Raw genomic sequence first — 21921 nt, forward strand, 5'->3', positions numbered from 1 at the left:
ACGAATGCCTCGTGGATCCTACTGTCATTATTTCTTAGGTTTGAACGGTACAGTAAGTGTTGGAGGAACCTATTCATGACAAGACCTAAGCAGCGTCGACTCCGTGGCGCAACGGTAGCGCGTCTGACTCCAGATCAGAAGGTTGCGTGTTCAAATCACGTCGGGGTCACAATGAAATTTTCGTTTACGGAAGCCATAGGCGAGTATGTCAGTTTAATCAGATACCAAACGATTACGGAGAACGGACGAACAGAACTTGCTTGAAAAAAGCTACTAGTGCAATTTTCGCGTTCTGACATTAAGGTGAAGGCGCCGACTCGCACGTTCTCCAGGCGCGAAGTGTCTAGTATTTTTGATATTTATATCGTTTAACGCTAATATATAACTGAGAGATAATGATTACGCAATATTTTGCTCGATTAGACGTCTTTAGCCAGGCAGAGTATAATACTTTTCCTTAAGTTATGGGAACAGAAAGATCGTGAAAGGGGGTATAGCTCAGTCGTAGAGCATTCGACTGCAGATCGAGAGGTCCCCGGTTCAATCCCGGGTGCCCCCTTCATTTTTCAGTATCTCGAAAAAACAAATGACGATTGTCGCGGTGAGTTGCAAATGCATGTTTGAGATGCACCCTGCACGCCATACCGAAGGCTTTGGAGCAACATTTCAATGGGGGGGATCGCAGCCCAGAGTCTTGCAGGTCATCGTCCTCCCGCCATGAGGTCGAACTGTACGAAATCCACTTGCTTGGCGGAAGAATCTTGTACACTGAATTTTGTAGAATATGGTGATAGGCAAAAGTTTTCTTGTACCGCTGCACGGAGAAACAAAAATTGGAGGAGCTGGGATTTGAACCCAGGACTTTCTGCATGCGAAGCAGACACTCTACCACTGAGTTACACCCCCGCCAGAGCAAGTACATCTGGGACGAGTGCCTCGTGGATCCTACTGTCATTATTTCTTAGGTTTGAACGGTACAGTAAGTGTTGGAGGAACCTATTCATGACAAGGCCTAAGCAGCGTCGACTCCGTGGCGCAACGGTAGCGCGTCTGACTCCAGATCAGAAGGTTGCGTGTTCAAATCACGTCGGGGTCACAATGAAATTTTCGTTTACGGAAGCCATAGGCGAGTATGTCAGTTTAATCAGATACCAAACGATTACGGAGAACGGACGAACAGAACTTGCTTGAAAAAAGCTACTAGTGCAATTTTCGCGTTCTGACATTAAGGTGAAGGCGCCGACTCGCACGTTCTCCAGGCGCGAAGTGTCTAGTATTTTTGATATTTATATCGTTTAACGCTAATATATAACTGAGAGATAATGATTACGCAATATTTTGCTCGATTAGACGTCTTTAGCCAGGCAGAGTATAATACTTTTCCTTAAGTTATGGGAACAGAAAGATCGTGAAAGGGGGTATAGCTCAGTCGTAGAGCATTCGACTGCAGATCGAGAGGTCCCCGGTTCAATCCCGGGTGCCCCCTTCATTTTTCAGTATCTCGAAAAAACAAATGACGATTGTCGCGGTGAGTTGCAAATGCATGTTTGAGATGCACCCTGCACGCCATACCGAAGGCTTTGGAGCAACATTTCAATGGGGGGGATCGCAGCCCAGAGTCTTGCAGGTCATCGTCCTCCCGCCATGAGGTCGAACTGTACGAAATCCACTTGCTTGGCGGAAGAATCTCGTACACTGAATTTTGTAGAATATGGTGATAGGCAAAAGTTTTCTTGTACCGCTGCACGGAGAAACAAAAATTGGAGGAGCTGGGATTTGAACCCAGGACTTTCTGCATGCGAAGCAGACACTCTACCACTTTTTTTTTTTTTTTTTTTTTTTAACTTGTACAAATTCATAGATCTTCTTTATTAAATGTCATTATTTTTAACAGTGCAAACAGTAATACAATTTACAGAGGTCCAGAATAGACACAAAATGAACAAACTTTTTCAGAGATCATTTACTGGGAACCATCAGCCTGCAAAAATACATAGTGAATGATGTTATATTTTAGTCATATCAAACATTAAAAAGTTAACAAAGGTATGTTAGCTTCACTCACCAAGGTTCATCAACTAAAATCTGCCAGAACATCCAAAACATTTAGTTACAAAATAAATAGCAAAATGTTGGACTTTTAATCTCTTCATAGTGTTATAACACACACGATGCTAATAGCAGTTATGCGACACTACTGAAATGTCACTCAGTTTGAAGTATTGGCGAGTTTGTAGTCTTGCATGTTAACACATGAGAACACTTGTCCTATACAATTCAAAGTGGTTGACAAACAAAATATTCATCAACACTAAGTCTACAAACATCACTTTTTACTTTCCGTTTTGCTATCTTCCTTGCTCTTCTCATCTTTCTTATCCTTGTCTTTCACATCATCTTTTTTACCTTCCTTCTTTTCTGCATCTCTGTTGGTTAGCTTATTGTTGATAAGATTGTGAAGTGCTATGATGGAACGTATTAGAGCTGCAAGATATACAACTAACATCTGATCATTTGTCTTCACATATAAAGAATTCACAAAATTTCCGTGGCTTATGTCTGGAAGCAAATTGAAAATGTCTTGTAACTGGTAGACTATCTGGTGATTAATTGGGAGAGTCCCCTGAACAACCTGGGTTAGGTAATTACGTATCTCTCTCAACTGAGAGTGTAGTCCCTTTAGTCCAAGGAGCTGATTAGTAATTCGCTGTGAAAGTGTGCCCACGGTGGTATCTTTAATGTCTCTTAACAAATGTTCCACACCAACTTCTTCAGCTTCCTCTGCACCTATTTCACTTGGAACATGCTCAAATGTTTTGGATGTTGGAGAACCATCATCATGAACCTCTTCAATAGCACGGTATGCTTCTGTTGGGAGACCCAGATCTTTTGGCTTTGCATCAATGATCACTAGGACTGAATTTGGGCAGTAACGCCGAATGAGTTCATTGATTGCAACATCATTTCTATGTAGCTTGGGTCCAGTATGGTACCACCCAACAATCTTCTCCCTAGCATTAACTTTCTTGAACATGCCGTACATGTTCTCCAGGTAATCGTGATCAAGGAACCAGACGGATTTGTCCTTTTCATCTTCATCAAATGGAACTGCAAAGCTATTGGAGACGTCGAGAACTCCTTTCGCTCTCCATGATCCTAATAACACACCCACCACTCTCTCCTGGTTTCCAATTTTTCCCATTCGATTAAAATGGTCCACAACACTTAGTAACACTAATGGGTGTACTACTACTTTTGAGGTTACTATTTCTTGACTCGGCATTTCGAATGCGTTACGCCAACCATGAATCCACAGAAACCACTCACACTGAGTTACACCCCCGCCAGAGCAAGTACATCTGGGACGAGTGCCTCGTGGATCCTACTGTCATTATTTCTTAGGTTTGAACGGTACAGTAAGTGTTCGAGGAACCTATTCATGACAAGACCTAAGCAGCGTCGACTCCGTGGCGCAACGGTAGCGCGTCTGATTCCAGATCAGAAGGTTGCGTGTTCAAATCACGTCGGGGTCACAATGAAATTTTCGTTTACGGAAGCCATAGGCGAGTATGTCAGTTTAATCAGATACCAAACGATTACGGAGAACGGACGAACAGAACTTGCTTGAAAAAAGCTACTAGTGCAATTTTCGCGTTCTGACATTAAGGTGAAGGCGCCGACTCGCACGTTCTCCAGGCGCGAAGTGTCTAGTATTTTTGATATTTATATCGTTTAACGCTAATATATAACTGAGAGATAATGATTACGCAATATTTTGCTCGATTAGACGTCTTTAGCCAGGCAGAGTATAATACTTTTCCTTAAGTTATGGGAACAGAAAGATCGTGAAAGGGGGTATAGCTCAGTCGTAGAGCATTCGACTGCAGATCGAGAGGTCCCCGGTTCAATCCCGGGTGCCCCCTTCATTTTTCAGTATCTCGAAAAAACAAATGACGATTGTCGCGGTGAGTTGCAAATGCATGTTTGAGATGCACCCTGCACGCCATACCGAAGGCTTTGGAGCAACATTTCAATGGGGGGGATCGCAGCCCAGAGTCTTGCAGGTCATCGTCCTCCCGCCATGAGGTCGAACTGTACGAAATCCACTTGCTTGGCGGAAGAATCTTGTACACTGAATTTTGTAGAATATGGTGATAGGCAAAAGTTTTCTTGTACCGCTGCACGGAGAAACAAAAATTGGAGGAGCTGGGATTTGAACCCAGGACTTTCTGCATGCGAAGCAGACACTCTACCACTGAGTTACACCCCCGCCAGAGCAAGTACATCTGGGACGAGTGCCTCGTGGATCCTACTGTCATTATTTCTTAGGTTTGAACGGTACAGTAAGTGTTGGAGGAACCTATTCATGACAAGACCTAAGCAGCGTCGACTCCGTGGCGCAACGGTAGCGCGTCTGACTCCAGATCAGAAGGTTGCGTGTTCAAATCACGTCGGGGTCACAATGAAATTTTCGTTTACGGAAGCCATAGGCGAGTATGTCAGTTTAATCAGATACCAAACGATTACGGAGAACGGACGAACAGAACTTGCTTGAAAAAAGCTACTAGTGCAATTTTCGCGTTCTGACATTAAGGTGAAGGCGCCGACTCGCACGTTCTCCAGGCGCGAAGTGTCTAGTATTTTTGATATTTATATCGTTTAACGCTAATATATAACTGAGAGATAATGATTACGCAATATTTTGCTCGATTAGACGTCTTTAGCCAGGCAGAGTATAATACTTTTCCTTAAGTTATGGGAACAGAAAGATCGTGAAAGGGGGTATAGCTCAGTCGTAGAGCATTCGACTGCAGATCGAGAGGTCCCCGGTTCAATCCCGGGTGCCCCCTTCATTTTTCAGTATCTCGAAAAAACAAAAATGACGATTGTCGCGGTGAGTTGCAAATGCATGTTTGAGATGCACCCTGCACGCCATACCGAAGGCTTTGGAGCAACATTTCAATGGGGGGGATCGCAGCCCAGAGTCTTGCAGGTCATCGTCCTCCCGCCATGAGGTCGAACTGTACGAAATCCACTTGCTTGGCGGAAGAATCTTGTACACTGAATTTTGTAGAATATGGTGATAGGCAAAAGTTTTCTTGTACCGCTGCACGGAGAAACAAAAATTGGAGGAGCTGGGATTTGAACCCAGGACTTTCTGCATGCGAAGCAGACACTCTACCACTGAGTTACACCCCCGCCACAGCAAGTACATCTGGGACGAGTGCCTCGTGGATCCTACTGTCATTATTTCTTAGGTTTGAACGGTACAGTAAGTGTTGGAGGAACCTATTCATGACAAGACCTAAGCAGCGTCGACTCCGTGGCGCAACGGTAGCGCGTCTGACTCCAGATCAGAAGGTTGCGTGTTCAAATCACGTCGGGGTCACAATGAAATTTTCGTTTACGGAAGCCATAGGCGAGTATGTCAGTTTAATCAGATACCAAACGATTACGGAGAAACGGACGAACAGAACTTGCTTGAAAAAAAGCTACTAGTGCAATTTTCGCGTTCTGACATTAAGGTGAAGGCGCCGACTCGCACGTTCTCCAGGCGCGAAGTGTCTAGTATTTTTGATATTTATATCGTTTAACGCTAATATATAACTGAGAGATAATGATTACGCAATATTTTGCTCGATTAGACGTCTTTAGCCAGGCAGAGTATAATACTTTTCCTTAAGTTATGGGAACAGAAAGATCGTGAAAGGGGGTATAGCTCAGTCGTAGAGCATTCGACTGCAGATCGAGAGGTCCCCGGTTCAATCCCGGGTGCCCCCTTCATTTTTCAGTATCTCGAAAAAACAAATGACGATTGTCGCGGTGAGTTGCAAATGCATGTTTGAGATGCACCCCGCACGCCATACCGAAGGCTTTGGAGCAACATTTCAATGGGGGGGATCGCAGCCCAGAGTCTTGCAGGTCATCGTCCTCCCGCCATGAGGTCGAACTGTACGAAATCCACTTGCTTGGCGGAAGAATCTTGTACACTGAATTTTGTAGAATATGGTGATAGGCAAAAGTTTTCTTGTACCGCTGCACGGAGAAACAAAAATTGGAGGAGCTGGGATTTGAACCCAGGACTTTCTGCATGCGAAGCAGACACTCTACCACTGAGTTACACCCCCGCCAGAGCAAGTACATCTGGGACGAGTGCCTCGTGGATCCTACTGTCATTATTTCTTAGGTTTGAACGGTACAGTAAGTGTTGGAGGAACCTATTCATGACAAGACCTAAGCAGCGTCGACTCCGTGGCGCAACGGTAGCGCGTCTGACTCCAGATCAGAAGGTTGCGTGTTCAAATCACGTCGGGGTCACAATGAAATTTTCGTTTACGGAAGCCATAGGCGAGTATGTCAGTTTAATCAGATACCAAACGATTACGGAGAACGGACGAACAGAACTTGCTTGAAAAAAGCTACTAGTGCAATTTTCGCGTTCTGACATTAAGGTGAAGGCGCCGACTCGCACGTTCTCCAGGCGCGAAGTGTCTAGTATTTTTGATATTTATATCGTTTAACGCTAATATATAACTGAGAGATAATGATTACGCAATATTTTGCTCGATTAGACGTCTTTAGCCAGGCAGAGTATAATACTTTTCCTTAAGTTATGGGAACAGAAAGATCGTGAAAGGGGGTATAGCTCAGTCGTAGAGCATTCGACTGCAGATCGAGAGGTCCCCGGTTCAATCCCGGGTGCCCCCTTCATTTTTCAGTATCTCGAAAAAACAAATGACGATTGTCGCGGTGAGTTGCAAATGCATGTTTGAGATGCACCCTGCACGCCATACCGAAGGCTTTGGAGCAACATTTCATTTCAATGGGGGGGATCGCAGCCCAGAGTCTTGCAGGTCATCGTCCTCCCGCCATGAGGTCGAACTGTACGAAATCCACTTGCTTGGCGGAAGAATCTTGTACACTGAATTTTGTAGAATATGGTGATAGGCAAAAGTTTTCTTGTACCGCTGCACGGAGAAACAAAAATTGGAGGAGCTGGGATTTGAACCCAGGACTTTCTGCATGCGAAGCAGACACTCTACCACTGAGTTACACCCCCGCCACAGCAAGTACATCTGGGACGAGTGCCTCGTGGATCCTACTGTCATTATTTCTTAGGTTTGAACGGTACAGTAAGTGTTGGAGGAACCTATTCATGACAAGACCTAAGCAGCGTCGACTCCGTGGCGCAACGGTAGCGCGTCTGACTCCAGATCAGAAGGTTGCGTGTTCAAATCACGTCGGGGTCACAATGAAATTTTCGTTTACGGAAGCCATAGGCGAGTATGTCAGTTTAATCAGATACCAAACGATTACGGAGAACGGACGAACAGAACTTGCTTGAAAAAAGCTACTAGTGCAATTTTCGCGTTCTGACATTAAGGTGAAGGCGCCGACTCGCACGTTCTCCAGGCGCGAAGTGTCTAGTATTTTTGATATTTATATCGTTTAACGCTAATATATAACTGAGAGATAATGATTACGCAATATTTTGCTCGATTAGACGTCTTTAGCCAGGCAGAGTATAATACTTTTCCTTAAGTTATGGGAACAGAAAGACCGTGAAAGGGGGTATAGCTCAGTCGTGAACTCTGATTATAAAATTATTGCCAGGGTTGTAAAAAACAGACTCCGACCGGTGTTTGATACTGTAATTGGTCCCCATCAAACGTGTCTCCCGGGTCGGAATATTTTTAAAACAGTCTGCGAATACAGGGACATAATCAGTATCTTCTCAACGACATTGACGAAGGCTGGCCTCGTTTTTATCGACCTTTCTAAAGCCTTTGATAGGGTAAACCATGAATATTTATTTACCACTCTGATGCATATAGGTTTTAACGACAAATTTTTAATTGTCTTAAAAAATCTATTGCAAGGGATGAAAACCAAAATTTTAATCAATGGACACTATACTCGAGATGTCGAAATAGCAAATGGTGTCCCGCAGGGAAGTCCTTTATCAATGATGCTATTTGTGGTCGCACTAGAACCTTTGCTGAAACGATTAAACAAGGAATTAGAAGGCATATCAATTTCAGGGGTCAGTAACGCTACCAACGCTTACGCCGACGACGTCGGTGTCATCGTCAGAAGTAATGAAGACGTTGTAAGACTGAGAGAGATTGTTCGCCTTTACTGCTTCGCAACGGGAGCGCAAATCAACGATATGAAAAGCTCCTTTCTAAATCTCCATGGCTTCAGGAACACTGCCCTCGAATGGGCCAGGTCTGTAGACCATCACACTGCGTTAGGTGTGAGGTTCTACCGATGCCCCCTGCAAACAACGACATTCAACTGGAAGAAGATCTTACATAGTATTCGAGGTACTTTAATAATGAACCGACTTAGAGACTTGAACATTATCCAAAGGGTGCAATTAATCAACTGCGCTGTCCTTTCGAAAGCAGTATATGTAGGTCAAATACTGCCGATACCTACAGCGATATCCAAAACCATCATGAGCTTCATCTGCAAGTATGTTTGGAGAGGTGAGATATTTAAAGTGGCGGCCAGTACTATAACTTTAAAACCGCGAGAAGGAGGCCTCGGACTGACCGATATCCGCCGCAAAACTACGGCTCTTTATATCAAGCGTACACTTCAGCTTTTAGAAGACCGCCACTATAATTTATCATCGAAACTTTTCCGAATCCTTACACCGGAGAGTATGGAACCACCTATTAACATAAGTAAAATCTCTTACAAATTGCAGCACATCAGATTCTACTATTTAGAACTCAGTTATCTGCACTGCATTGTCGCGGATAGGACCAAAAGAAACTGTAGTTTCATCATGGATTGCCTTACTACAAAGGACAACCGTAACAGAATGGAATCAAAATATCCCACCCGAAATTGGCAAAATATATGGAAGAATATAAACAATAAAGTACTGTCCACCAATGTGCGCGGTGCCTGGTACAAGGTTGTCAATAATACCGTTGCCACAAATGAAAGATTACAGTCTATAGGATTGAGTGACACAAATCAGTGTCCACGTTGTAATGTGATAGACACCCTCCGGCATCGTCTCATATGCAACGGCTACCAGGTCGTTTGGGACAGAGTCCGCCAACCGGTGGCGTTTATCAATAGGACCGACGGCAGACACCTTACTGTCGACATTCTCGTCAACCCCGAAAGCGTTGCTTTCCCTATTCAAAAGAATAATGTTACCCTATGGCTACTGGGGAACTATGTCAATTATGTCATTAATAACCTCGGCCTGCCCGACGTACTGGACTATGAGCAACATCTATTACTGGAATATTATAAAATATGTGGACAACGACACCACAAGACCTTGTATGGTAACATGCTAAAAATATTATTTGACAAACAAGGCATCGGATGACGTACGCAATGACGAATAGCGGCTAAAATATCGGATTTTGCGATGCCAAAGTAGGGGATTGCTGCTAAGGGCGACGTACGGTGGGGACTTCGTGGGCCCCAGGGCCGCTACGGTAGCCGTGAAGGCCTTCGCAGAACCCTGAAAAGGCCTTGCATTCTATGCCTATGCTTAAAAAAAAAAAAAAAAAAAAAAAAAAAAAAAAAAAAAAAAAGGAGATCAGTGTCTTGTATTGTGTGTGTCCTTAAGAAGCCTACGTTTCTCAGTTAACCATTAATTTTTCTTTCTTTATCCACAATTTTCACCAGATTATTTTCAGTTATTTTGAACAACCATCCAACGTTACAAAATAAGTTCATTTGGATGGAGACATTTACTTTTCTCACCACGTTTGATATGGATTCCCTTACTTGCAAAGGAGTATTTCATTTGATTTTAGCAATGAAGCTCGCCGAAGAAGGCGCATGAAGGAGAGCGAATGGAAGGGCTAGAAGGGGAGATGGGAGGCCCTAAAAAAAAAAAAAAAAAAAAAAAAAAAAAAAAAAAAAAAAAAAAAAAAAAAGTCGTAGAGCATTCGACTGCAGATCGAGAGGTCCCCGGTTCAATCCCGGGTGCCCCCTTCATTTTTCAGTATCTCGAAAAAACAAATGACGATTGTCGCGGTGAGTTGCAAATGCATGTTTGAGATGCACCCTGCACGCCATACCGAAGGCTTTGGAGCAACATTTCAATGGGGGGGATCGCAGCCCAGAGTCTTGCAGGTCATCGTCCTCCCGCCATGAGGTCGAACTGTACGAAATCCACTTGCTTGGCGGAAGAATCTTGTACACTGAATTTTGTAGAATATGGTGATAGGCAAAAGTTTTCTTGTACCGCTGCACGGAGAAACAAAAATTGGAGGAGCTGGGATTTGAACCCAGGACTTTCTGCATGCGAAGCAGACACTCTACCACTTTTTTTTTTTTTTTTTTTTTTAACTTGTACAAATTCATAGATCTTCTTTATTAAATGTCATTATTTTTAACAGTGCAAACAGTAATACAATTTACAGAGGTCCAGAATAGACACAAAATGAACAAACTTTTTCAGAGATCATTTACTGGGAACCATCAGCCTGCAAAAATACATAGTGAATGATGTTATATTTTAGTCATATCAAACATTAAAAAGTTAACAAAGGTATGTTAGCTTCACTCACCAAGGTTCATCAACTAAAATCTGCCAGAACATCCAAAACATTTAGTTACAAAATAAATAGCAAAATGTTGGACTTTTAATCTCTTCATAGTGTTATAACACACACGATGCTAATAGCAGTTATGCGACACTACTGAAATGTCACTCAGTTTGAAGTATTGGCGAGTTTGTAGTCTTGCATGTTAACACATGAGAACACTTGTCCTATACAATTCAAAGTGGTTGACAAACAAAATATTCATCAACACTAAGTCTACAAACATCACTTTTTACTTTCCGTTTTGCTATCTTCCTTGCTCTTCTCATCTTTCTTATCCTTGTCTTTCACATCATCTTTTTTACCTTCCTTCTTTTCTGCATCTCTGTTGGTTAGCTTATTGTTGATAAGATTGTGAAGTGCTATGATGGAACGTATTAGAGCTGCAAGATATACAACTAACATCTGATCATTTGTCTTCACATATAAAGAATTCACAAAATTTCCGTGGCTTATGTCTGGAAGCAAATTGAAAATGTCTTGTAACTGGTAGACTATCTGGTGATTAATTGGGAGAGTCCCCTGAACAACCTGGGTTAGGTAATTACGTATCTCTCTCAACTGAGAGTGTAGTCCCTTTAGTCCAAGGAGCTGATTAGTAATTCGCTGTGAAAGTGTGCCCACGGTGGTATCTTTAATGTCTCTTAACAAATGTTCCACACCAACTTCTTCAGCTTCCTCTGCACCTATTTCACTTGGAACATGCTCAAATGTTTTGGATGTTGGAGAACCATCATCATGAACCTCTTCAATAGCACGGTATGCTTCTGTTGGGAGACCCAGATCTTTTGGCTTTGCATCAATGATCACTAGGACTGAATTTGGGCAGTAACGCCGAATGAGTTCATTGATTGCAACATCATTTCTATGTAGCTTGGGTCCAGTATGGTACCACCCAACAATCTTCTCCCTAGCATTAACTTTCTTGAACATGCCGTACATGTTCTCCAGGTAATCGTGATCAAGGAACCAGACGGATTTGTCCTTTTCATCTTCATCAAATGGAACTGCAAAGCTATTGGAGACGTCGAGAACTCCTTTCGCTCTCCATGATCCTAATAACACACCCACCACTCTCTCCTGGTTTCCAATTTTTCCCATTCGATTAAAATGGTCCACAACACTTAGTAACACTAATGGGTGTACTACTACTTTTGAGGTTACTATTTCTTGACTCGGCATTTCGAATGCGTTACGCCAACCATGAATCCACAGAAACCACTCACACTGAGTTACACCCCCGCCAGAGCAAGTACATCTGGGACGAGTGCCTCGTGGATCCTACTGTCATTATTTCTTAGGTTTGAACGGTACAGTAAGTGTTCGAGGAACCTATTCATGACAAGACCTAAGCAGCGTCGACTCCGTGGCGCAACGGTAGCGCGTCTGATTCCAGATCAGAAGGTTGCGTGTTCAAATCACGTCGGGGTCACAATGAAATTTTCGTTTACGGAAGCCATAGGCGAGTATGTCAGTTTAATCAGATACCAAACGATTACGGAGAACGGACGAACAGAACTTGCTTGAAAAAAGCTACTAGTGCAATTTTCGCGTTCTGACATTAAGGTGAAGGCGCCGACTCGCACGTTCTCCAGGCGCGAAGTGTCTAGTATTTTTGATATTTATATCGTTTAACGCTAATATATAACTGAGAGATAATGATTACGCAATATTTTGCTCGATTAGACGTCTTTAGCCAGGCAGAGTATAATACTTTTCCTTAAGTTATGGGAACAGAAAGATCGTGAAAGGGGGTATAGCTCAGTCGTAGAGCATTCGACTGCAGATCGAGAGGTCCCCGGTTCAATCCCGGGTGCCCCCTTCATTTTTCAGTATCTCGAAAAAACAAATGACGATTGTCGCGGTGAGTTGCAAATGCATGTTTGAGATGCACCCTGCACGCCATACCGAAGGCTTTGGAGCAACATTTCAATGGGGGGGATCGCAGCCCAGAGTCTTGCAGGTCATCGTCCTCCCGCCATGAGGTCGAACTGTACGAAATCCACTTGCTTGGCGGAAGAATCTTGTACACTGAATTTTGTAGAATATGGTGATAGGCAAAAGTTTTCTTGTACCGCTGCACGGAGAAACAAAAATTGGAGGAGCTGGGATTTGAACCCAGGACTCTCTGCATGCGAAGCAGACACTCTACCACTGAGTTACACCCCCGCCAGAGCAAGTGCATCTGGGACGAGTGCCTCGTGGATCCTACTGTCATTATTTCTTAGGTTTGAACGGTACAGTAAGTGTTGGAGGAACCTATTCATGACAAGACCTAAGCAGCGTCGACTCCGTGGCGCAACGGTAGCGCGTCTGACTCCAGATCAGAAGGTTGCGTGTTCAAATCACGTCGGGGTCACAATGAAATTTTCGTTTACGGAAGCCATAGGCGAGTATGTCAGTTTAATCAGATACCAAACGATTACGGAGAACGGACGAACAGAACTTGCTTGAAAAAAGCTACTAGTGCAATTTTCGCGTTCTGACATTAAGGTGAAGGCGCCGACTCGCACGTTCTCCAGGCGCGAAGTGTCTAGTATTTTTGATATTTATATCGTTTAACGCTAATATATAACTGAGAGATAATGATTACGCAATATTTTGCTCGATTAGACGTCTTTAGCCAGGCAGAGTATAATACTTTTCCTTAAGTTATGGGAACAGAAAGATCGTGAAAGGGGGTATAGCTCAGTCGTAGAGCATTCGACTGCAGATCGAGAGGTCCCCGGTTCAATCCCGGGTGCCCCCTTCATTTTTCAGTATCTCGAAAAAACAAAAATGACGATTGTCGCGGTGAGTTGCAAATGCATGTTTGAGATGCACCCTGCACGCCATACCGAAGGCTTTGGAGCAACATTTCAGTGGGGGGGATCGCAGCCCAGAGTCTTGCAGGTCATCGTCCTCCCGCCATGAGGTCGAACTGTACGAAATCCACTTGCTTGGCGGAAGAATCTTGTACACTGAATTTTGTAGAATATGGTGATAGGCAAAAGTTTTCTTGTACCGCTGCACGGAGAAACAAAAATTGGAGGAGCTGGGATTTGAACCCAGGACTTTCTGCATGCGAAGCAGACACTCTACCACTGAGTTACACCCCCGCCAGAGCAAGTACATCTGGGACGAGTGCCTCGTGGATCCTACTGTCATTATTTCTTAGGTTTGAACGGTACAGTAAGTGTTGGAGGAACCTATTCATGACAAGACCTAAGCAGCGTCGACTCCGTGGCGCAACGGTAGCGCGTCTGACTCCAGATCAGAAGGTTGCGTGTTCAAATCACGTCGGGGTCACAATGAAATTTTCGTTTACGGAAGCCATAGGCGAGTATGTCAGTTTAATCAGATACCAAACGATTACGGAGAAACGGACGAACAGAACTTGCTTGAAAAAAAGCTACTAGTGCAATTTTCGCGTTCTGACATTAAGGTGAAGGCGCCGACTCGCACGTTCTCCAGGCGCGAAGTGTCTAGTATTTTTGATATTTATATCGTTTAACGCTAATATATAACTGAGAGATAATGATTACGCAATATTTTGCTCGATTAGACGTCTTTAGCCAGGCAGAGTATAATACTTTTCCTTAAGTTATGGGAACAGAAAGATCGTGAAAGGGGGTATAGCTCAGTCGTAGAGCATTCGACTGCAGATCGAGAGGTCCCCGGTTCAATCCCGGGTGCCCCCTTCATTTTTCAGTATCTCGAAAAAACAAATGACGATTGTCGCGGTGAGTTGCAAATGCATGTTTGAGATGCACCCCGCACGCCATACCGAAGGCTTTGGAGCAACATTTCAATGGGGGGGATCGCAGCCCAGAGTCTTGCAGGTCATCGTCCTCCCGCCATGAGGTCGAACTGTACGAAATCCACTTGCTTGGCGGAAGAATCTTGTACACTGAATTTTGTAGAATATGGTGATAGGCAAAAGTTTTCTTGTACCGCTGCACGGAGAAACAAAAATTGGAGGAGCTGGGATTTGAACCCAGGACTTTCTGCATGCGAAGCAGACACTCTACCACTGAGTTACACCCCCGCCAGAGCAAGTACATCTGGGACGAGTGCCTCGTGGATCCTACTGTCATTATTTCTTAGGTTTGAACGGTACAGTAAGTGTTGGAGGAACCTATTCATGACAAGACCTAAGCAGCGTCGACTCCGTGGCGCAACGGTAGCGCGTCTGACTCCAGATCAGAAGGTTGCGTGTTCAAATCACGTCGGGGTCACAATGAAATTTTCGTTTACGGAAGCCATAGGCGAGTATGTCAGTTTAATCAGATACCAAACGATTACGGAGAACGGACGAACAGAACTTGCTTGAAAAAAGCTACTAGTGCAATTTTCGCGTTCTGACATTAAGGTGAAGGCGCCGACTCGCACGTTCTCCAGGCGCGAAGTGTCTAGTATTTTTGATATTTATATCGTTTAACGCTAATATATAACTGAGAGATAATGATTACGCAATATTTTGCTCGATTAGACGTCTTTAGCCAGGCAGAGTATAATACTTTTCCTTAAGTTATGGGAACAGAAAGATCGTGAAAGGGGGTATAGCTCAGTCGTAGAGCATTCGACTGCAGATCGAGAGGTCCCCGGTTCAATCCCGGGTGCCCCCTTCATTTTTCAGTATCTCGAAAAAACAAATGACGATTGTCGCGGTGAGTTGCAAATGCATGTTTGAGATGCACCCTGCACGCCATACCGAAGGCTTTGGAGCAACATTTCAATGGGGGGGATCGCAGCCCAGAGTCTTGCAGGTCATCGTCCTCCCGCCATGAGGTCGAACTGTACGAAATCCACTTGCTTGGCGGAAGAATCTTGTACACTGAATTTTGTAGAATATGGTGATAGGCAAAAGTTTTCTTGTACCGCTGCACGGAGAAACAAAAATTGGAGGAGCTGGGATTTGAACCCAGGACTTTCTGCATGCGAAGCAGACACTCTACCACTGAGTTACACCCCCGCCAGAGCAAGTACATCTGGGACGAGTGCCTCGTGGATCCTACTGTCATTATTTCTTAGGTTTGAACGGTACAGTAAGTGTTGGAGGAACCTATTCATGACAAGACCTAAGCAGCGTCGACTCCGTGGCGCAACGGTAGCGCGTCTGACTCCAGATCAGAAGGTTGCGTGTTCAAATCACGTCGGGGTCACAATGAAATTTTCGTTTACGGAAGCCATAGGCGAGTATGTCAGTTTAATCAGATACCAAACGATTACGGAGAACGGACGAACAGAACTTGCTTGAAAAAAGCTACTAGTGCAATTTTCGCGTTCTGACATTAAGGTGAAGGCGCCGACTCGCACGTTCTCCAGGCGCGAAGTGTCTAGTATTTTTGATATTTATATCGTTTAACGCTAATATATAACTGAGAGATAATGATTACGCAATATTTTGCTCGATTAGACGTCTTTAGCCAGGCAGAGTATAATACTTTTCCTTAAGTTATGGGAACAGAAAGATCGTGAAAGGGGGTATAGCTCAGTCGTAGAGCATTCGACTGCAGATCGAGAGGTCCCCGGTTCAATCCCGGGTGCCCCCTTCATTTTTCAGTATCTCGAAAAAACAAATGACGATTGTCGCGGTGAGTTGCAAATGCATGTTTGAGATGCACCCTGCACGCCATACCGAAGGCTTTGGAGCAACATTTCATTTCAATGGGGGGGATCGCAGCCCAGAGTCTTGCAGGTCATCGTCCTCCCGCCATGAGGTCGAACTGTACGAAATCCACTTGCTTGGCGGAAGAATCTTGTACACTGAATTTTGTAGAATATGGTGATAGGCAAAAGTTTTCTTGTACCGCTGCACGGAGAAACAAAAATTGGAGGAGCTGGGATTTGAACCCAGGACTTTCTGCATGCGAAGCAGACACTCTACCACTGAGTTACACCCCCGCCACAGCAAGTACATCTGGGACGAGTGCCTCGTGGATCCTACTGTCATTATTTCTTAGGTTTGAACGGTACAGTAAGTGTTGGAGGAACCTATTCATGACAAGACCTAAGCAGCGTCGACTCCGTGGCGCAACGGTAGCGCGTCTGACTCCAGATCAGAAGGTTGCGTGTTCAAATCACGTCGGGGTCACAATGAAATTTTCGTTTACGGAAGCCATAGGCGAGTATGTCAGTTTAATCAGATACCAAACGATTACGGAGAACGGACGAACAGAACTTGCTTGAAAAAAGCTACTAGTGCAATTTTCGCGTTCTGACATTAAGGTGAAGGCGCCGACTCGCACGTTCTCCAGGCGCGAAGTGTCTAGTATTTTTGATATTTATATCGTTTAACGCTAATATATAACTGAGAGATAATGATTACGCAATATTTTGCTCGATTAGACGTCTTTAGCCAGGCAGAGTATAATACTTTTCCTTAAGTTATGGGAACAGAAAGACCGTGAAAGGGGGTATAGCTCAGTCGTGAACTCTGATTATAAAATTATTGCCAGGGTTGTAAAAAACAGACTCCGACCGGTGTTTGATACTGTAATTGGTCCCCATCAAACGTGTCTCCCGGGTCGGAATATTTTTAAAACAGTCTGCGAATACAGGGACATAATCAGTATCTTCTCAACGACATTGACGAAGGCTGGCCTCGTTTTTATCGACCTTTCTAAAGCCTTTGATAGGGTAAACCATGAATATTTATTTACCACTCTGATGCATATAGGTTTTAACGACAAATTTTTAATTGTCTTAAAAAATCTATTGCAAGGGATGAAAACCAAAATTTTAATCAATGGACACTATACTCGAGATGTCGAAATAGCAAATGGTGTCCCGCAGGGAAGTCCTTTATCAATGATGCTATTTGTGGTCGCACTAGAACCTTTGCTGAAACGATTAAACAAGGAATTAGAAGGCATATCAATTTCAGGGGTCAGTAACGCTACCAACGCTTACGCCGACGACGTCGGTGTCATCGTCAGAAGTAATGAAGACGTTGTAAGACTGAGAGAGATTGTTCGCCTTTACTGCTTCGCAACGGGAGCGCAAATCAACGATATGAAAAGCTCCTTTCTAAATCTCCATGGCTTCAGGAACACTGCCCTCGAATGGGCCAGGTCTGTAGACCATCACACTGCGTTAGGTGTGAGGTTCTACCGATGCCCCCTGCAAACAACGACATTCAACTGGAAGAAGATCTTACATAGTATTCGAGGTACTTTAATAATGAACCGACTTAGAGACTTGAACATTATCCAAAGGGTGCAATTAATCAACTGCGCTGTCCTTTCGAAAGCAGTATATGTAGGTCAAATACTGCCGATACCTACAGCGATATCCAAAACCATCGTGAGCTTCATCTGCAAGTATGTTTGGAGAGGTGAGATATTTAAAGTGGCGGCCAGTACTATAACTTTAAAACCGCGAGAAGGAGGCCTCGGACTGACCGATATCCGCCGCAAAACTACGGCTCTTTATATCAAGCGTACACTTCAGCTTTTAGAAGACCGCCACTATAATTTATCATCGAAACTTTTCCGAATCCTTACACCGGAGAGTATGGAACCACCTATTAACATAAGTAAAATCTCTTACAAATTGCAGCACATCAGATTCTACTATTTAGAACTCAGTTATCTGCACTGCATTGTCGCGGATAGGACCAAAAGAAACTGTAGTTTCATCATGGATTGCCTTACTACAAAGGACAACCGTAACAGAATGGAATCAAAATATCCCACCCGAAATTGGCAAAATATATGGAAGAATATAAACAATAAAGTACTGTCCACCAATGTGCGCGGTGCCTGGTACAAGGTTGTCAATAATACCGTTGCCACAAATGAAAGATTACAGTCTATAGGATTGAGTGACACAAATCAGTGTCCACGTTGTAATGTGATAGACACCCTCCGGCATCGTCTCATATGCAACGGCTACCAGGTCGTTTGGGACAGAGTCCGCCAACCGGTGGCGTTTATCAATAGGACCGACGGCAGACACCTTACTGTCGACATTCTCGTCAACCCCGAAAGCGTTGCTTTCCCTATTCAAAAGAATAATGTTACCCTATGGCTACTGGGGAACTATGTCAATTATGTCATTAATAACCTCGGCCTGCCCGACGTACTGGACTATGAGCAACATCTATTACTGGAATATTATAAAATATGTGGACAACGACACCACAAGACCTTGTATGGTAACATGCTAAAAATATTATTTGACAAACAAGGCATCGGATGACGTACGCAATGACGAATAGCGGCTAAAATATCGGATTTTGCGATGCCAAAGTAGGGGATTGCTGCTAAGGGCGACGTACGGTGGGGACTTCGTGGGCCCCAGGGCCGCTACGGTAGCCGTGAAGGCCTTCGCAGAACCCTGAAAAGGCCTTGCATTCTATGCCTATGCTTAAAAAAAAAAAAAAAAAAAAAAAAAAAAAAAAAAAAAAAAAAAGGAGATCAGTGTCTTGTATTGTGTGTGTCCTTAAGAAGCCTACGTTTCTCAGTTAACCATTAATTTTTCTTTCTTTATCCACAATTTTCACCAGATTATTTTCAGTTATTTTGAACAACCATCCAACGTTACAAAATAAGTTCATTTGGATGGAGACATTTACTTTTCTCACCACGTTTGATATGGATTCCCTTACTTGCAAAGGAGTATTTCATTTGATTTTAGCAATGAAGCTCGCCGAAGAAGGCGCATGAAGGAGAGCGAATGGAAGGGCTAGAAGGGGAGATGGGAGGCCCTAAAAAAAAAAAAAAAAAAAAAAAAAAAAAAAAAAAAAAAAAAAAAAAAAAAAAGTCGTAGAGCATTCGACTGCAGATCGAGAGGTCCCCGGTTCAATCCCGGGTGCCCCCTTCATTTTTCAGTATCTCGAAAAAACAAATGACGATTGTCGCGGTGAGTTGCAAATGCATGTTTGAGATGCACCCTGCACGCCATACCGAAGGCTTTGGAGCAACATTTCAATGGGGGGGATCGCAGCCCAGAGTCTTGCAGGTCATCGTCCTCCCGCCATGAGGTCGAACTGTACGAAATCCACTTGCTTGGCGGAAGAATCTTGTACACTGAATTTTGTAGAATATGGTGATAGGCAAAAGTTTTCTTGTACCGCTGCACGGAGAAACAAAAATTGGAGGAGCTGGGATTTGAACCCAGGACTTTCTGCATGCGAAGCAGACACTCTACCACTGAGTTACACCCCCGCCAGAGCAAGTACATCTGGGACGAGTGCCTCGTGGATCCTACTGTCATTATTTCTTAGGTTTGAACGGTACAGTAAGTGTTGGAGGAACCTATTCATGACAAGACCTAAGCAGCGTCGACTCCGTGGCGCAACGGTAGCGCGTCTGACTCCAGATCAGAAGGTTGCGTGTTCAAATCACGTCGGGGTCACAATGAAATTTTCGTTTACGGAAGCCATAGGCGAGTATGTCAGTTTAATCAGATACCAAACGATTACGGAGAACGGACGAACAGAACTTGCTTGAAAAAAGCTACTAGTGCAATTTTCGCGTTCTGACATTAAGGTGAAGGCGCCGACTCGCACGTTCTCCAGGCGCGAAGTGTCTAGTATTTTTGATATTTATATCGTTTAACGCTAATATATAACTGAGAGATAATGATTACGCAATATTTTGCTCGATTAGACGTCTTTAGCCAGGCAGAGTATAATACTTTTCCTTAAGTTATGGGAACAGAAAGATCGTGAAAGGGGGTATAGCTCAGTCGTAGAGCATTCGACTGCAGATCGAGAGGTCCCCGGTTCAATCCCGGGTGCCCCCTTCATTTTTCAGTATCTCGAAAAAACAAATGACGATTGTCGCGGTGAGTTGCAAATGCATGTTTGAGATGCACCCTGCACGCCATACCGAAGGCTTTGGAGCAACATTTCAATGGGGGGGATCGCAGCCCAGAGTCTTGCAGGTCATCGTCCTCCCGCCATGAGGTCGAACTGTACGAAATCCACTTGCTTGGCGGAAGAATCTTGTACACTGAATTTTGTAGAATATGGTGATAGGCAAAAGTTTTCTTGTACCGCTGCACGGAGAAACAAAAATTGGAGGAGCTGGGATTTGAACCCAGGACTTTCTGCATGCGAAGCAGACACTCTACCACTGAGTTACACCCCCGCCAGAGCAAGTACATCTGGGACGAGTGCCTCGTGGATCCTACTGTCATTATTTCTTAGGTTTGAACGGTACAGTAAGTGTTGGAGGAACCTATTCATGACAAGACCTAAGCAGCGTCGACTCCGTGGCGCAACGGTAGCGCGTCTGACTCCAGATCAGAAGGTTGCGTGTTCAAATCACGTCGGGGTCACAATGAAATTTTCGTTTACGGAAGCCATAGGCGAGTATGTCAGTTTAATCAGATACCAAACGATTACGGAGAACGGACGAACAGAACTTGCTTGAAAAAAGCTACTAGTGCAATTTTCGCGTTCTGACATTAAGGTGAAGGCGCCGACTCGCACGTTCTCCAGGCGCGAAGTGTCTAGTATTTTTGATATTTATATCGTTTAACGCTAATATATAACTGAGAGATAATGATTACGCAATATTTTGCTCGATTAGACGTCTTTAGCCAGGCAGAGTATAATACTTTTCCTTAAGTTATGGGAACAGAAAGATCGTGAAAGGGGGTATAGCTCAGTCGTAGAGCATTCGACTGCAGATCGAGAGGTCCCCGGTTCAATCCCGGGTGCCCCCTTCATTTTTCAGTATCTCGAAAAAACAAATGACGATTGTCGCGGTGAGTTGCAAATGCATGTTTGAGATGCACCCTGCACGCCATACCGAAGGCTTTGGAGCAACATTTCAATGGGGGGGATCGCAGCCCAGAGTCTTGCAGGTCATCGTCCTCCCGCCATGAGGTCGAACTGTACGAAATCCACTTGCTTGGCGGAAGAATCTTGTACACTGAATTTTGTAGAATATGGTGATAGGCAAAAGTTTTCTTGTACCGCTGCACGGAGAAACAAAAATTGGAGGAGCTGGGATTTGAACCCAGGACTTTCTGCATGCGAAGCAGACACTCTACCACTGAGTTACACCCCCGCCAGAGCAAGTACATCTGGGACGAGTGCCTCGTGGATCCTACTGTCATTATTTCTTAGGTTTGAACGGTACAGTAAGTGTTGGAGGAACCTATTCATGACAAGACCTAAGCAGCGTCGACTCCGTGGCGCAACGGTAGCGCGTCTGACTCCAGATCAGAAGGTTGCGTGTTCAAATCACGTCGGGGTCACAATGAAATTTTCGTTTACGGAAGCCATAGGCGAGTATGTCAGTTTAATCAGATACCAAACGATTACGGAGAACGGACGAACAGAACTTGCTTGAAAAAAGCTACTAGTGCAATTTTCGCGTTCTGACATTAAGGT

The 21921-nt window shown here is 44.1% G+C and overlaps 2 protein-coding genes and 42 non-coding genes across 44 annotated transcripts; 29 read left to right on the forward strand and 15 right to left on the reverse strand.

The window, feature by feature from the left end:
- The first annotated feature begins 97 nt into the window (after positions 1 to 97).
- On the forward strand, positions 98 to 169 carry Trnaw-cca. Its single transcript has one exon. It is a non-coding gene; the product is annotated as a tRNA-Trp (tRNA).
- Positions 170 to 487: 318 nt separating this feature from the next.
- Trnac-gca lies at positions 488 to 559 on the forward strand. Its single transcript has one exon. It is a non-coding gene; the product is annotated as a tRNA-Cys (tRNA).
- Positions 560 to 834: 275 nt separating this feature from the next.
- On the reverse strand, positions 835 to 906 carry Trnaa-cgc. Its single transcript has one exon. It is a non-coding gene; the product is annotated as a tRNA-Ala (tRNA).
- A 118-nt stretch (positions 907 to 1024) lies between these two features.
- Positions 1025 to 1096, forward strand: Trnaw-cca. The gene has a single exon. It is a non-coding gene; the product is annotated as a tRNA-Trp (tRNA).
- Positions 1097 to 1414: 318 nt separating this feature from the next.
- Positions 1415 to 1486, forward strand: Trnac-gca. Its single transcript has one exon. It is a non-coding gene; the product is annotated as a tRNA-Cys (tRNA).
- A 361-nt stretch (positions 1487 to 1847) lies between these two features.
- Positions 1848 to 3318, reverse strand: LOC124605743 (26S proteasome non-ATPase regulatory subunit 7-like). Its single transcript, XM_047137623.1, has one exon. It carries the CDS (start codon positions 3281 to 3283, stop codon positions 2327 to 2329), a length of 957 nt encoding a protein of 318 aa, XP_046993579.1. The 5' UTR covers positions 3284 to 3318; the 3' UTR covers positions 1848 to 2326.
- A 143-nt stretch (positions 3319 to 3461) lies between these two features.
- On the forward strand, positions 3462 to 3533 carry Trnaw-cca. The gene has a single exon. It is a non-coding gene; the product is annotated as a tRNA-Trp (tRNA).
- A 318-nt stretch (positions 3534 to 3851) lies between these two features.
- On the forward strand, positions 3852 to 3923 carry Trnac-gca. The gene has a single exon. It is a non-coding gene; the product is annotated as a tRNA-Cys (tRNA).
- A 275-nt stretch (positions 3924 to 4198) lies between these two features.
- Trnaa-cgc lies at positions 4199 to 4270 on the reverse strand. The gene has a single exon. It is a non-coding gene; the product is annotated as a tRNA-Ala (tRNA).
- Positions 4271 to 4388: 118 nt separating this feature from the next.
- Positions 4389 to 4460, forward strand: Trnaw-cca. Its single transcript has one exon. It is a non-coding gene; the product is annotated as a tRNA-Trp (tRNA).
- A 318-nt stretch (positions 4461 to 4778) lies between these two features.
- Positions 4779 to 4850, forward strand: Trnac-gca. Its single transcript has one exon. It is a non-coding gene; the product is annotated as a tRNA-Cys (tRNA).
- A 277-nt stretch (positions 4851 to 5127) lies between these two features.
- Positions 5128 to 5199, reverse strand: Trnaa-cgc. The gene has a single exon. It is a non-coding gene; the product is annotated as a tRNA-Ala (tRNA).
- A 118-nt stretch (positions 5200 to 5317) lies between these two features.
- Trnaw-cca lies at positions 5318 to 5389 on the forward strand. Its single transcript has one exon. It is a non-coding gene; the product is annotated as a tRNA-Trp (tRNA).
- Positions 5390 to 5709: 320 nt separating this feature from the next.
- Positions 5710 to 5781, forward strand: Trnac-gca. Its single transcript has one exon. It is a non-coding gene; the product is annotated as a tRNA-Cys (tRNA).
- Positions 5782 to 6056: 275 nt separating this feature from the next.
- Positions 6057 to 6128, reverse strand: Trnaa-cgc. The gene has a single exon. It is a non-coding gene; the product is annotated as a tRNA-Ala (tRNA).
- Positions 6129 to 6246: 118 nt separating this feature from the next.
- Trnaw-cca lies at positions 6247 to 6318 on the forward strand. The gene has a single exon. It is a non-coding gene; the product is annotated as a tRNA-Trp (tRNA).
- A 318-nt stretch (positions 6319 to 6636) lies between these two features.
- Trnac-gca lies at positions 6637 to 6708 on the forward strand. The gene has a single exon. It is a non-coding gene; the product is annotated as a tRNA-Cys (tRNA).
- Positions 6709 to 6988: 280 nt separating this feature from the next.
- On the reverse strand, positions 6989 to 7060 carry Trnaa-cgc. The gene has a single exon. It is a non-coding gene; the product is annotated as a tRNA-Ala (tRNA).
- Positions 7061 to 7178: 118 nt separating this feature from the next.
- Positions 7179 to 7250, forward strand: Trnaw-cca. The gene has a single exon. It is a non-coding gene; the product is annotated as a tRNA-Trp (tRNA).
- Positions 7251 to 10335: 3085 nt separating this feature from the next.
- Positions 10336 to 11806, reverse strand: LOC124605764 (26S proteasome non-ATPase regulatory subunit 7-like). The gene has a single exon (XM_047137648.1). It carries the CDS (start codon positions 11769 to 11771, stop codon positions 10815 to 10817), a length of 957 nt encoding a protein of 318 aa, XP_046993604.1. The 5' UTR covers positions 11772 to 11806; the 3' UTR covers positions 10336 to 10814.
- A 143-nt stretch (positions 11807 to 11949) lies between these two features.
- On the forward strand, positions 11950 to 12021 carry Trnaw-cca. Its single transcript has one exon. It is a non-coding gene; the product is annotated as a tRNA-Trp (tRNA).
- Positions 12022 to 12339: 318 nt separating this feature from the next.
- Positions 12340 to 12411, forward strand: Trnac-gca. Its single transcript has one exon. It is a non-coding gene; the product is annotated as a tRNA-Cys (tRNA).
- Positions 12412 to 12686: 275 nt separating this feature from the next.
- Positions 12687 to 12758, reverse strand: Trnaa-cgc. The gene has a single exon. It is a non-coding gene; the product is annotated as a tRNA-Ala (tRNA).
- Positions 12759 to 12876: 118 nt separating this feature from the next.
- Trnaw-cca lies at positions 12877 to 12948 on the forward strand. The gene has a single exon. It is a non-coding gene; the product is annotated as a tRNA-Trp (tRNA).
- A 318-nt stretch (positions 12949 to 13266) lies between these two features.
- Positions 13267 to 13338, forward strand: Trnac-gca. Its single transcript has one exon. It is a non-coding gene; the product is annotated as a tRNA-Cys (tRNA).
- Positions 13339 to 13615: 277 nt separating this feature from the next.
- Trnaa-cgc lies at positions 13616 to 13687 on the reverse strand. The gene has a single exon. It is a non-coding gene; the product is annotated as a tRNA-Ala (tRNA).
- Positions 13688 to 13805: 118 nt separating this feature from the next.
- Trnaw-cca lies at positions 13806 to 13877 on the forward strand. Its single transcript has one exon. It is a non-coding gene; the product is annotated as a tRNA-Trp (tRNA).
- A 320-nt stretch (positions 13878 to 14197) lies between these two features.
- Positions 14198 to 14269, forward strand: Trnac-gca. The gene has a single exon. It is a non-coding gene; the product is annotated as a tRNA-Cys (tRNA).
- Positions 14270 to 14544: 275 nt separating this feature from the next.
- Positions 14545 to 14616, reverse strand: Trnaa-cgc. Its single transcript has one exon. It is a non-coding gene; the product is annotated as a tRNA-Ala (tRNA).
- A 118-nt stretch (positions 14617 to 14734) lies between these two features.
- Trnaw-cca lies at positions 14735 to 14806 on the forward strand. Its single transcript has one exon. It is a non-coding gene; the product is annotated as a tRNA-Trp (tRNA).
- A 318-nt stretch (positions 14807 to 15124) lies between these two features.
- Positions 15125 to 15196, forward strand: Trnac-gca. The gene has a single exon. It is a non-coding gene; the product is annotated as a tRNA-Cys (tRNA).
- Positions 15197 to 15471: 275 nt separating this feature from the next.
- Positions 15472 to 15543, reverse strand: Trnaa-cgc. Its single transcript has one exon. It is a non-coding gene; the product is annotated as a tRNA-Ala (tRNA).
- Positions 15544 to 15661: 118 nt separating this feature from the next.
- Trnaw-cca lies at positions 15662 to 15733 on the forward strand. The gene has a single exon. It is a non-coding gene; the product is annotated as a tRNA-Trp (tRNA).
- A 318-nt stretch (positions 15734 to 16051) lies between these two features.
- Trnac-gca lies at positions 16052 to 16123 on the forward strand. Its single transcript has one exon. It is a non-coding gene; the product is annotated as a tRNA-Cys (tRNA).
- Positions 16124 to 16403: 280 nt separating this feature from the next.
- Positions 16404 to 16475, reverse strand: Trnaa-cgc. The gene has a single exon. It is a non-coding gene; the product is annotated as a tRNA-Ala (tRNA).
- A 118-nt stretch (positions 16476 to 16593) lies between these two features.
- Positions 16594 to 16665, forward strand: Trnaw-cca. The gene has a single exon. It is a non-coding gene; the product is annotated as a tRNA-Trp (tRNA).
- A 3004-nt stretch (positions 16666 to 19669) lies between these two features.
- On the reverse strand, positions 19670 to 19741 carry Trnaa-cgc. Its single transcript has one exon. It is a non-coding gene; the product is annotated as a tRNA-Ala (tRNA).
- A 118-nt stretch (positions 19742 to 19859) lies between these two features.
- Trnaw-cca lies at positions 19860 to 19931 on the forward strand. The gene has a single exon. It is a non-coding gene; the product is annotated as a tRNA-Trp (tRNA).
- A 318-nt stretch (positions 19932 to 20249) lies between these two features.
- Positions 20250 to 20321, forward strand: Trnac-gca. The gene has a single exon. It is a non-coding gene; the product is annotated as a tRNA-Cys (tRNA).
- A 275-nt stretch (positions 20322 to 20596) lies between these two features.
- Trnaa-cgc lies at positions 20597 to 20668 on the reverse strand. The gene has a single exon. It is a non-coding gene; the product is annotated as a tRNA-Ala (tRNA).
- Positions 20669 to 20786: 118 nt separating this feature from the next.
- Trnaw-cca lies at positions 20787 to 20858 on the forward strand. Its single transcript has one exon. It is a non-coding gene; the product is annotated as a tRNA-Trp (tRNA).
- Positions 20859 to 21176: 318 nt separating this feature from the next.
- Trnac-gca lies at positions 21177 to 21248 on the forward strand. Its single transcript has one exon. It is a non-coding gene; the product is annotated as a tRNA-Cys (tRNA).
- Positions 21249 to 21523: 275 nt separating this feature from the next.
- Trnaa-cgc lies at positions 21524 to 21595 on the reverse strand. Its single transcript has one exon. It is a non-coding gene; the product is annotated as a tRNA-Ala (tRNA).
- Positions 21596 to 21713: 118 nt separating this feature from the next.
- On the forward strand, positions 21714 to 21785 carry Trnaw-cca. Its single transcript has one exon. It is a non-coding gene; the product is annotated as a tRNA-Trp (tRNA).
- Positions 21786 to 21921: the final 136 nt, after the last annotated feature.

Source organism: Schistocerca americana, chromosome 3, assembly GCF_021461395.2.
Source record: "Schistocerca americana isolate TAMUIC-IGC-003095 chromosome 3, iqSchAmer2.1, whole genome shotgun sequence".
NCBI classification, from domain to species: Eukaryota; Metazoa; Arthropoda; class Insecta; order Orthoptera; family Acrididae; genus Schistocerca; species Schistocerca americana.

What these genes read in the sequence shown, in the direction of transcription:
- LOC124605743 (XM_047137623.1), bottom strand. Translation starts at nt 3,283, where the DNA reads ATGCCGAGTCAAGAAATAGTAACCTCAAAAGTAGTAGTACACCCATTA.
- LOC124605764 (XM_047137648.1), bottom strand. Translation starts at nt 11,771, where the DNA reads ATGCCGAGTCAAGAAATAGTAACCTCAAAAGTAGTAGTACACCCATTA.